Source organism: Emydura macquarii, unplaced genomic scaffold (genome assembly GCF_026122565.2).
Source record: "Emydura macquarii macquarii isolate MOO-44397 ecotype Brisbane River unplaced genomic scaffold, CSIRO-AGI_Emac_v2 contig_3114, whole genome shotgun sequence".
In the NCBI taxonomy this organism is placed as follows: Eukaryota; Metazoa; Chordata; order Testudines; family Chelidae; genus Emydura; species Emydura macquarii.
The window spans coordinates 3120604-3133227 of record NW_027133251.1 but is presented as its reverse complement, the minus strand read 5'-3'; the positions used below and the strand labels follow the sequence as shown (position 1 = coordinate 3133227).

At 46.5% G+C, this 12624-nt stretch overlaps 1 protein-coding gene across 3 annotated transcripts in view; it reads left to right on the top strand.

The window, feature by feature from the left end:
• CELF4 (CUGBP Elav-like family member 4) overlaps nt 1-12624 on the top strand; it is a 108139-nt gene that overhangs the window by 67430 nt on the left and 28085 nt on the right. Inside the window, exons 6-8 of one of the 3 annotated variants that reach the window (XM_067530898.1) lie at nt 2454-2516; nt 5519-5599; nt 12118-12261. In XM_067530898.1, the coding sequence (XP_067386999.1) occupies nt 2454-2516; nt 5519-5599; nt 12118-12261 (288 nt within the window). Of the gene's footprint in view, nt 1-2453; nt 2520-5518; nt 5600-12117; nt 12262-12624 lie in introns of all 3 variants that reach the window. The other 2 variants (XM_067530900.1, XM_067530899.1) reach the window with 2 other exon arrangements.

Below are 12624 nucleotides of genomic sequence, written 5' to 3'. Positions count from 1 at the left end.
CCTCCATTAGGGTTAATAACCTTCTTTTATACTTAGGCTCAAATCAGGTGGGAAGGGTGACACTTGGGGCAGCTACAGAGCTCTTCCAAAACTCACTGGGCCTAGGAGAGCCGTCTTTGCCAGCGCGTACCCCTCCCTACTGCACATTCAGTGTTTCTCCTTAGCTTTCCCAAGGGCAAGCAAGCTTTCTTGCGGGACCTCCATATTGACTGCACCATCTGAACTTTTGCCTCCCATCACACCTCCATGCTCAGAGAAAGGAGACAGGGGAGGGGGAAAGTGGCTGCTCCCTAAGGGATCGTCTTAAAAGCACAAAGCCTGGAGGGGCTACATAAATGTAAAACTGTGCAGCACCGATACATACAAATTAAACTCAGAACAAGAAGTGAAATATTAGGGCCAAGGTGACATTTGGACTGGAGGTTCAGTCAAGCTTTGCTTTAAATATTTTATTGCTGCAGATAAAGAAAGAGCTTATCCAACATTTTTTTTTTTCATCAACCAGAGGGGAAAGAGAAAAGAAAAACCTACCAGCTCTGGCTGTACTTGAACAAGACTTCAGAGTTTCACAAGAATAAACACTTTTAGGAGATCATGGTGGAGGTTTGCAGAGAAAGAAAATGCACTTCGAAGCCGGGAAGGGAACTAAGTGGCTTCCCCAGAAATTGGCTGCTTCTTCTCCTAAAGCTATTGGCCAGTCTTGCTATGCCCTTTGAAACAGCTGCCATGTTCTGCCACAGAGGTGGCTGCATTTCCGCAGAGGGTTAAGCGAGACTTTGTACAGGGCACTGGGAGACTTCAGGGATGAAAGGAGTTTTTGTTTCCCCTGCTCCCCATCTGTCTGTCGGGGGCCACTTCTTGTCTCTTCTTCTGTGCTAGGATTTGAAGCTTCTCCTGCCGTGTTTGTACAGCGCCTGGCACGGGGAAGTCCTGGGGCTCTTAGGTGCTACAGTAGCACAAATAAATAGCAATAATAATACGTTGGATCAATGGTATAGTTAGAGATGGGCACAAGCTCCAAAGGTGGGAACTAGATCTAAATTTGTGTCCAAAGTTTGGGAGGGTGTGGCCCCCAAAGGTCGCAGTTCAGGTCTATCTCCAGTGCCAATTATAAGGAAAATACTGACTTGGACTCCAAATCCAGGCTCTTCCTGTCATTTCACACCACCTGTCTTCCACGCCCAGCTCCTCACCCTGACGTGCATTGCAGGGAAGAAAAACTAAAGAGACTCATCGACACTGAGCCCTGCCAATCTACGGACATCCGCTTTACATCCGCGAACCGTTTTTTACGGATTGTGGAGCGGAGCTGGATCTCAAAGGCAGGGAGGCAGCTGTCTGCAGCTCATAGCTAAGGATACAATTTGGTCATGGGGGTCACAGATTCTGTGACTTTCCAGGACCCCCGGGACTTTTGAGGCAGGGCTGGAGCTGCTGTCAGCCTCAGGTCACCACCAAACAGCTGATCAGCCGGCCCACAGCTCCGGACCAGTCCCGCGGCCATGGAGCAGCTGGTCAGTGGCAAGCCCTGGGGCCGATCAGCTGTTTGACGGCACTGAGGCGGAGAAGCTGACCACCAGACAGCTGATTGGTAGCCCCAGGGCTGCTGCTGTGGGTACGGTGCAGACACGATTACACATAAAAGATGGAGCGCGGATCGCGGGTCAGATACAAGTTTACTCTGGCGGATGCAGATCCACATTTTCGTATCTGCGCAGGAGTCTAGTTATCAAGTCCTTGAGTCGTGCCTCAGTGCTCTTCACCCCCGGCATCTGTCTGGTTACCCTTATGGTCGGGTAATACGTGAGCTCCCGGACACGAATTAAGGACAGGCCTGGGTTCTGAAAGGATTCTCTTCCTTTCTTTGCTCTGTTTTTATTGCTGTGCACGTCTCCACTTCCAGCAGAGGAATGAGAGACGTCCCAGAGGGGGGTGTAGAAAGGTTTGTCTCTTGTGGACCATGGCATGGCTGTAACCTGGGCACTGGCAGGAGTGGGCTGAACAATTGATTTGTGCAGCACTGCTGCTAGCTAGACAAATCACCTGCATGTGCCTGGGGTCCCGTTTTGCCAGGCAGTGCAAGCTAGAAATCCCAGCCCCACAGGCCGGGTTCTCATGGTAGGAATGGGAAATAGCGGGGGCCACTCTCAGGCCCAGAAGCTGTTCAGCTCTGTTTCATTTCAGCCCCTCTCCCCCAATGCATTCCCTCCACTCCCTGGGACCAGAGGTTCACACCTCACTAAGGCCGACAAAACCCTTCTTCTTTCAGGGTTAGGTAACGCGAGCGTTGTGCAGTTTGTGGTGTGAGGTGCCAGTGCCGCACCTGTTCTGTGGATTTCTCTCTCCAGGTTCATCCGTCCTGCACCCAAAACACTTGGGAGGAGGGAAAGCGAGTGTGAACGGGACATTTTTAACACCTTTATTCCCTCTCTCTCTCTCTTCTGTCTCCACAGCACAGAGCCCCACTGCAGCAGACCCCTTGCAACAAGCCTACGCTGGAGTGCAGCAGTACGCAGGTCGTTAGTATTAACACTTTCTCCCAATAAACCTTTCATGTCCCCAAGGCCTTTAACCACTGAACATGCTGAGGGGGTTGGGTGAAGGGCGCCGTTCTCAGGGGCAGCACCCGGCCCGAGCAGTGGGATGTGGGATTCACGTGTTAAATTTGCATTCCTCCCAAAAAGAAACATACGGGCCTGGCTCCGCTTCTTATTTATGGCCCTGTCAGCTCTCCTTAAAGAGCCGGGAAAGACTCCTGTTGAGCCGGATCAAGCTCTTAGCGCGGTGGAACCACTGCAGAGTTACACTGCCGTTAGTCAGAGGAAAACCAGGCCTGTAATCCACGCAGCTTCCTACGTGGTGTGGTCACTGTGCAAAATGTCTCCCTCATCTAATGACTGGAGGAGGGTGTCAATGGCAGCGCCCCACACAGCCTCTCCCAGCCTTTCCCCCGCCTCCCCGTAGAAATTGGACTAAATTTCCCAGCAGTTCCCCAGCGGGGCCGGCCTCTGCTCTCTGTCATGCCGGTGTCAGTTCAGAGTAACTCCTGTGAAGCTGACGGGCTGACACCAGCCAGCGCGAATGGGTGCAGAATGTGTTCAACATCCCCTCGTGAGGTGACCCAAACTAACACCACAAGGAAGCCACAACCCCAAAGTCATTATTTCCTGTGGTAACGAGAGTGGTCCCAGGCTCCCGCTGAGGAACGGCTATTATCTCATGTCAGCGCTGTATCTGGGAACTTAATTTAATTCGCCGTGTAAGGCTTCATTTGCTGGTGTTTTAGTTATTGTCGTTTATTGCTTGTGAAGTTTGATGGATGGGCAGCAGCTGAACCCTTTGAGCTGTTAATTAACCCCTCTGCGCACACGTGTATCCTTTCCCCCTCTCTCTGGGACTCCGTCAGCCCTTAGACTACATTTCTGAGAGCCAGGCACGTAATCTGCTGGCTGGGGTACCAAATGGCTCCCCAGCCCTCTTGGTGGGGAGTGGAGCGTGGCAAAATTAGTCCTCTGCTAGGTCCTCTGGGGTGGGGGAGAGGGGAGTAGGTGTGAGCTGGTCTTCTGTCTGGGTGTGTGAGGATCACAGTGAGTGTGCGAGGGAGCATGTGGGGGTGGGGGTGAGTGCGTAGCGGCATGAGAGTCACTGGGCTTGGCTAGCAAATGTGTTTGTGTGAAGAAGCCAGGGGAGGGGAGAGGGATGTGTATAAATGCACGCGTCTTCTAGCAGAAAGGGTCTTTGAATAGCCTCCTCCTGCCAGCTTTATGCCCTAAGCGCGCCAAAGGGAATTTTGGGAATGCAGGGTCAGCCAGGCCATGAGGCTTAGCCACACAGGGGCCAAATCGCCATGGCTGCATAATGTGCAAAAGGACAAAACAAGGCCCGAAAGCCTGTGCAGTGGTTGTGCTGTGTGAGAAGCTCAGCCTGGGTTCCCAGAGGGGCGGCTGAACCCCAGAAGGGACTTCTCTGTGTCTGAACCTCTCCTTGCCTGAGCTGCTCTTGTCCACTTAGGTGATAATCCCCATCCTGCAATCATCTTCCCTGCTCTAGGAAGCCCCCGGTCCCACATACTTGCCCCAGATCCTCCCCACAAGTCTGAACCCAGCCCTTACCTTTTGGTGGCTGAAGTCCAGTGATGCCATGCCCGGAAGAGCTTGAAGTGATGAGATAACATGAGAGACAGTATAGGGCCCATTCTCCAACGTCGCATAACTCCTCTGCCTCCCCACTGCTGGGAACTGAGCACCTCCACGCAATAGCTTCAGGCTCCCTTTCCAGCCGTGGGCCTGTCTAAAACAGCATGTCCTCGACCCATTCGTTTTCTCTCTGGTGCAGAGCATGTAACAGTAGACGAGGCTGTGCCTGTTGTGTCGGCAAGTGGCGTTTGCATCCCTCCACCCTGGACCTGAAACTCAAAGTGAAATGTAGGAACAGCAGAGCTAAAACCTCATGGGGGAGAATTTGGCAACCAGAACCAGCCGTAATGGCTAGATTCTGTCCCTCCTCCCCAGCCTAGCATTCTCCAGCTGGTCCCCCGCCATCAAACCCTAGAAAATTGGCTGTTGCATGGCACTATGTACCTGGAATTCACTTCCTATAAGTTAAAATGGTGTTTTGGTTAATATCCATAACAACTGATTCCTTCCTGCTTTAACAATCAAATGGGATCTATCTTTGATGCTTCTGGATATGTATTCCTCTCTGCAATGCCACAGCGAGGGGCAATTTCTTCCTCCATTTTTGCCCTCCACACCCCCCCTCACACACACAGCCCCCAATGGAGTCAGCAGTCTCAGTGTAGGTCAGAATTCAAAGGCATCTTTATGTGTATCTTGTCCCACTGTTCAGGCGTTTAGGGGTGTTAAACACGTGCTATGATGCAAGACTGTCCCTTCCAGGGGATCCCACAGTGGAGATCTCGAGGTTAGCCTGTTTGCGCTTTAGTCTCTCCATCTGGAAAATGAGAAGACGTATAATAGCCACCAGTGCTGGAGTCAGGAAGAATTAGCTAATGTTTGTAATGTGCTGTAGGATCACCACATTAAAGGTGCTGCCCACGCGTCTCTTCACTTGTGAGCTCTTCAGGGCAGGGCCGTCGCCTCCTCTGGGTCTGTTGAGCACCAGGCACCTTTAAATAATAAATCTGAGACTCACTTTTGTAAATCCAGAAATTCACCAGTCCACTCCTGAATCAAGCGAGGGGCCAGATCCTTAACTGGGGGGACCCCATTGACCTTCACAGAGTCCACCAGTTTATACAAGTTGAAGATCTGTCCTAAAGTGATGCTATTGATTAAGTTCAAGGGACTATCAGTGCCCAAAGCAAAGGGCTCACAGACCTGCCAGAGCCTGACATTTTAACCTGCCCTGTGATATCCCTCCCCCCATGTGACTATTGCAGCCAAAACCAATGAGATGAGCAGGCATACAGTTTGGTGTGGTTATTGGGATGAAAGGACTTGACTCCCCCATGCTGAAATCTTTCTATCTTTCTTCTCTCCCCTTCTTTCTCCTATAGCTGCTTATCCTGCTGCTTATGGCCAGATTAGCCAAGCGTTTCCACAGCCGCCTCCCATGATCCCACAGCAACAGAGAGAAGGTAAGAAAACAGACTGTTCTCTGTCCCCTACCTAGCGAGTGGCCCCTATTGTGTTGTATGTCCCGGCTTCCCCCCGCCACTTACATAGAACCCAGAAAATGTCTCATCACTTTGGACCGTATTCCCATCCGCTCTCCAGCTGTTGTGCAACATCATTAGTCGTTACGCTAACCCATGGAAACTTTCATGCTCATGGGGTAGGTGGTTAGGTGGTCTCTGGGCTGCAGCCACTATAGGGCAGTATAATTCAGAAGGTTTGGTTACATTGCGTTCAGTAGAGGCCAACAGTGGCGCATATTAAAACTGGTAGAAAAAATGTTTCCTTGAAAATCCCAGCTTCATCCAAATCAAAACATTTCATGGGAATGTGTCAATTCGGACAAATTTTTTCAACAAGGAAATGTTGAAATGTTTCATTTCAATAGCAGCAACACATTTCATCCCATGTCAACTTGTTTACAACATTACAATCTTCATTTTAATAGGCCATTCCACTTTACGTACTACGTTTAACGTTATCTATAACATACTCCATTTAATATTTTAACATAATGTAAAAAGTCAAACCAAAGTTAATCAAAACGACAGTATCAAAAGGAAACATTGTGCTGGGCCCAAATGTATGTTTTTTGGAATTTTCATTTCATGAAGAAATTTGAAATGGATGCATTTTTTGGAAGCATTGCAGTCCAGCAGCCTGAACCATATGCAATGTCCACTGCTCCCTGCCCTACAAGTGGAATGTACATGTAAAGATGAGGTTTCCATGACGAAGAAAATATTTTGCGTATAATATGGAATCCATTCATTTGCCACCTGTGTTCTATACTTTTGTTTTCCCTTTTGCCTGTATCATGGATATTTCTTCTTAAAGTCCATTAATGGTCAGAACAGAGACTGTGTATAAATGTCAGCATCTCTACTCCGTGAGGAGCTGATTCTCCTCTCACTTACACTAAGGTAAATTAAGAATAACATCTTTGAAGTCAGTGGAGTTACACCAGTGTGAGATCAGAATCACGCCCTCTGTGTCTTTGAGTCCCGTCTGCTTGTTTAATCAGCAAAAGTAAGCATTTAGTACAGCAGAGCCAGGGCAGCTATGGGAGAGTGAACTTGATTCTGTCCTACCTTGTACATTATCATTAGCACTGGCAGGGAAGGAACTAATCGTTGAAGTGACTTGCAACCCCACTGAATTCAATGGGAAAAATTGGAATGTAAGGTCTCAGCATAGTATTCATAGACTCATAGAAATGTAGGGCTGGAAGAGACTTCAAGGGGTCATCTAGTCTAGCCCCCTGTGCTGACACCATCCCGGACAGGTGTTTGTCTGATCTATTCTTAACAACCTCCAATGACAGGAAATCACAGCCTCCCTTGGAAACCTATTCCAGAGCTTAACTACCCTTACCATTAGACAGTTTTCTTAATGTTTAACCTAAATCTCCCTTGCTGCAGATTAAGCCCCATTACTTCTTGTCCTACCTTCAGTGGGCATGGAGAACAAATTAATCACCATCTTCTTTGTGACAGCCCTTAACAGGTTTGAAGACTGTTCTCAGGTCCCCCCTCAGTCTTCTTTACTCAAGACTAAACATGCCCAGTTGTTTTAACCTTTCCTCGTAGTTCAGGTTTATCATTTTTGTAGCTCTCTTCTGGACTCTCTCCAATTTATCCACATCTTTCCTAAGATGTGGTGCCCAGAACTAAACACAGTAGTCCAGCTGAGACCTCGCCAGTGCTAAATGGAGATGGACAATTACCTCCCTTGACTTACGTACGACAGTCCTGTTAATACACCCAGAATGATACTAGTCTTTTCTGCAACAGCGTCACATTGTCGGCTCATATGCAATTTGTAATCACCTGTGATCCTCAGATCCTTTTTTCAGCAGTCCTGCTGCCTAGCCAGTTGTTCCCCATTTTGCATTAGTGCATTTTCTTTTTCCTTCTTAAGTGTAGTACTTTGCAATTATGTTTACTGAATTTCATCTTGTTGATTTCAGACTAATCATCCAATTTGTCAAGGTAATTTTGAATTCTAATCCTGTCCTCCAAAGTGGCAGCAACCCAGCCCAGCTCGGTATCATCTGCAAATGTTACAAGCATACTCTTCAAGCCATTATCCAAGTCATTAATGAAGATATTGGCTAGTACAGGACCCAGGAAAGACCCCTGCGGGATCCCTCTAGATAGACCTTCCCAATATGGCAGTGAGCCATTGACAGATACTCTTTGACCCTAAACTCTCATTGCAACTACATAGGACTCCAGGAACACTTCACCCCAGTGCTCTTCTCTCTGCACAGGTTCCCCACTGAATACAAAATCCAGCTCAAGATCTTTGTCCTGATATTCGAAGCCCTCCATGAGATTGGCTCTAACTAAGTGAGAGATCTCTCTCTCTCTCTCTCCCTCCCAACCCCGCCATGACTCCGGTTTCCCATGACAACTACTTTCCACCGAAACCATGAAACTCTTGACTAATAACAAGGGAACTCATGATTATGGGAGACAAAACTTCCTTGGCAGTTGGGCCTAGACTATGGAACTCATTGCCCCAAGTGATGAGAAAGACCATGGAGTTAATACCATTCAGAAATAAACACATAACACATTTCTTTGATTTAGCTTTTTCTCAGTAAGTTCCTCTCTCTCACACACACACACGCGTGCACACACGCACACTTGTTAACTATTCAGTTTTACTCCTGCAGGTAAGGCAGGTTATCGTTTTAGCAACAACTCCTCCTTGTGATAGAAGACATGTAGATGGATGGACGGATAGATAGATAGGTAGATAAAAAAATGCCTTGTGAGCTGAATTCTGATAGCCACAGCATTATTGCTGCTGAGGGTAGTACAAGCCAAACGATCCCAGGTTGGGTTTTTTCAGTTTGCAGGGCGGGCAATTAGAAAAAAACTCTTTGACTTGAGAAATGAGCAAATTTGATCTGATTCACTGCGATAGAATCAATGTGGAACTCCACGGTGTCAGTCACAATCATGTTTCAGAACACTTCACTTCACTTTAACCAAAGGCTTGGCTTCCTTCCATCCTCCTCATCTGTGCTTGATCCACGTGGTGGAGTCAGATGCTGATTTCAGGCCTAACTGATAAAGGTTTCCTCATCTTGGGTACAACTTTCAAACCTGGGGAAAGCTAAAGTTCAGCACCTTTTTCCCTGTTTCAACCAACTCTTTCTAAGCCTTCATAGATTTTGCACAGTACATCCCAGGTCAGATTACAACAGGATAGGATCCCATTTTATGAACAATATATCCAAGATCCCAGGAAATGCATTTGCCCATATCTCTACCCTGGGAGGTTTTACCCACTTCTAGCAAGCATTTGAGGGGTCTGTTTTCATCTCACACTCTGGCAACATGTGTATATTTCTGAGCAAATAGAGCTCATCGATTAATAGATTTTTCAATCTGGAGGCCGAACTGAAATTAAAAAAAAAAAAAATCCAGTTCAGTTTAATTTGAAATAATCTTTTAAACATTTTTCAGGATACCAAAAAACTAACAAAACATTTGGTTTGAGTCAATTGAACATTTGAAGTTGAATTGAAATACTTTTTTGTTGTTGTTTAGGTCTTTCAACTGATTTCAAGTTGACATTTTTGAATGAATTTTTTTTCCAAGTTCTTCATTTTGATTCAGCCATTTTGGGTGTTTTGTGTTTTTCACCCCCTTGTTTGGGCATGCATGGGCTTTTTAAAATTTGGCCAAATTTGAAATCAAAGTGTCATTTCAAATTGAAAAGTTGAAATGAAATGTTTCAAAACACAAAAGTCAAAATGCATAGTTTTGACTCTTCTGAAACTCTTTTGTCAACCAAAGCTATTTGTCAAATTTGACCCAGTTTAAGGCCTTGAAAAATGCACTTTTCAACAAAAACTCTGTTTGAAATTTTTTGCCCATCTCTACAATAAAGTCTCATTGAATTGAAATGCATATCTCTTTCCTGGAGACTGATCAGCAATCACTAAAGAAGGAAGGGGGTAACACTGAAGAAGGTACATATGTAGGGTAAATCTTTGTATGAATTAGGGTGGCCACTCAGGTTCAAAAGTAGTTTAACTAAGCAGATGGAATAAACTCTGCAGCATTCTAGCAACCTCTAGGAAATGCACAAAATGCAAAGGATCAGCTGTTCCTTCCTGACAGTCCTTTTAGCAAATTAGTGGGGAAAATTGTGCTTAGCAAATATTCATTAGGGCTTCATTTTCCATTAATCCACAAGGAAATGTGGAGAGCCTGTGACTTCAATCATGCTGAGGCCCAGGAATTTTAATGAGCTTTAAATGGGCATCTGTCAGAATCCTGACTTCACCGTACTTATCCTGCCAGACAAGGAATGAGTGATGGCCAATAAAAGATGGGAGCACCTAGGCGAACTCCCCTCCCTAGCAGGAAAGGCAAAGTTGTAATTTGCTGTGTTATGACACTATAATTATGCCCTGATGAAGAAAGTGATAGCATTAAAATCCTTTGCTTTCACCACTTCGTACTGTGCTCCAGCAATACATTATATAAACCCTGCTTTGCTGGCTCAGATGGGTGCACAGCAGTGGTAAAGGGGAAGCACAAGGATTTTTACTCTTTACTTTACTCTTTACTCCTTGTATCCTCCTGGCAATCAGGATAGGAGCACACCTGTGTGCTAGGCTAGCATCCCCAAAAGCATGAGCATCTGCAAAGGAATTGGCACTTCCATACACTGGCTAGAAAAGCTCAGCTAGCACTGGGAGTTAAGGTTCAAAAAGAATTAGATACGTTCATGGAGGACAGGTCCATCAATGGCTATTGTCCAAGATAGTCAACCAAGATGCAACCCCCTGCTCTGGATATCCCTAAGCCTCTGACTGCCAGAAGCTGGGGCTGGATGGCAGGGGATGGATCACTTGGTAATTACCCTGTTCTGTTCATTTTCTCTGAAGCACCTGGCACTGGCCACTGTCAGAAGACAGGAGACTGGGCTAGACAGACCATTTGTCTGGCCCAGTATGGCTCGTCTTATGTTCTTACGTTCTTAAGAATAGAGAAGGGCAGAGACCGGGAATTCCATTTCATGGAGGAGTTCGGGATTGAGATGTTTATTTCAGTTCCGAATCAGAACAAAACCTGAACATTTCAAAATTACCCACGAAAGAACATTCCAAAAGCAGTTCATTTGGGATTGATTGAAACTTTGCATTTTGACTACCTTGAAATGTCTTGATCAAGCCAAAATAACGTTTTCTGTTTCATTTCCGTTTTGATTTTTCCATTCCATAGTTTAAAATATAATACATTAAATAAACGGAAAGAAAAATATCAAAATGTCTCTTTCCAAAAATGTGAAAACACAGGATGATTCAACATGCTTGGCGCTCTCCCCCGCCCTTTTTTTCCCTGAAACAAAATTTCAGTAAAATCTACATGATTCTGCAAAGCATTTTCATTTTGACAGAACTGCGTTTTCCAACAGAAAACAGCTCTAGCAAAATGTTCCCAACCAGCTCCTGGTTAGAGTCTACCGCGTGCTGTGAAAGGTGGCAGGAATTCTTGCTTTAGCAGCGATTGTGGCCCCAGAAAGAGAATGGCAGGTCCCAACATGTAGAATAGGAGTGCCTGCATTTGGCGGTTTGTCGTCTTTCCCCCCGGTTAGAGCACTCTTCAAGATGCGTGACGTTGCAGCCTTTGCCAGGTTCTGTCTGAGCTTTGGCAGAGAGGCAGGTGGCTGAACGTAGAATTCCATGTGTTTGTGTGTCTGTTCCCACTCATCATCCCTGATCATCTCAGTAGCTATTTGACAAGGATGACAGAGCTTCTGCCTATAAACACCAGGGAGGGAGGGGAACCATTCAGAGCGGTCCAAAGAGATGGACAGCGCGAGGGAGGGGGTAGAATGAGGGTTAATGAGAATAAATGAAGCAAAGAAAAATTATGAACTGAATACCAAGAAATAGCTTCTTTCTTTCCATTTCCATACATACCACTCTATCTAGCTATCAATTCTATGCTAATGCCGTCACTGTAGTATTTGATCACCTGACAGGTTGTTTAGATTGGCATAGCATGTTCCCTGGTCTCCTACCTACTCTGGACATAAGAATCTTGGCTTGGGATGAGGGTTTTTTTTGGAGTGAGGGTAGGCGGCTGGGTGGGGTGATCGTTGTAAATATCACTTTGGTTTACTTGGTGGGCCTCACCAAAGTCAACTTAGAGATGGCCAGAGCCTGGATTAGCCAAAACACCTGTGGAAGTTCATCCCCAGAGCTAGATCCCTTCAGCTGAGGAAGTCTAGTGGCAAGATCTCGGCCGCCTTGCAAAGGAAGCGGCAGCAGCCCCCATTGCGAGATGCATTTAAAACACCGGCTGTACAGAACTACTGCCAGAGAATATGCTGCCGTGGAGTGTTCTCCCCAGCAGAAGGAAGGTGAAAGGACAGAGAGGAGTCTCCATCCCCGTCTTTTCCATCTCCAGTTGTTCTTTATTCAAATCTCCTCCCTTCTTCTCACCTGCAGGACCAGAAGGCTGTAACCTGTTTATCTACCATCTGCCCCAGGAGTTTGGGGATGCTGAGCTGATGCAGATGTTCCTGCCTTTCGGTAATGTCATCTCCTCGAAAGTGTTTGTGGATCGGGCGACAAACCAAAGTAAATGCTTTGGTGGGTAAAGATAACAAAACAATTAGATTCATCCAGGAAAGGGCTTTCTCTGAACACTTTACCTTTCAAACTGCTTTCTCTTTGCTTACGTTTTTTGATTTCTCGATTTACTTCTGTCGATATTTTTTCCCCCCCTTCCCCTTGATCGTCTCATGCTCAGAACTGTGTGCATGGTTTAGAGACAAAGGTTTGGAAGGTCGCTAGCTTGGGCTGCTGGCTACAGGGGAGAAAAATCCCACTCCCTGGGTGGAATCAGAAAAATAAAGTGTTTGGTAGGGAAGACGGGTGGGTGTGTGGAGGTGGGACTGCTGGGGGGGGGGGAGTACAATGCCTAGGAGGGGAGGAAAATCAGGCATTGGGGGA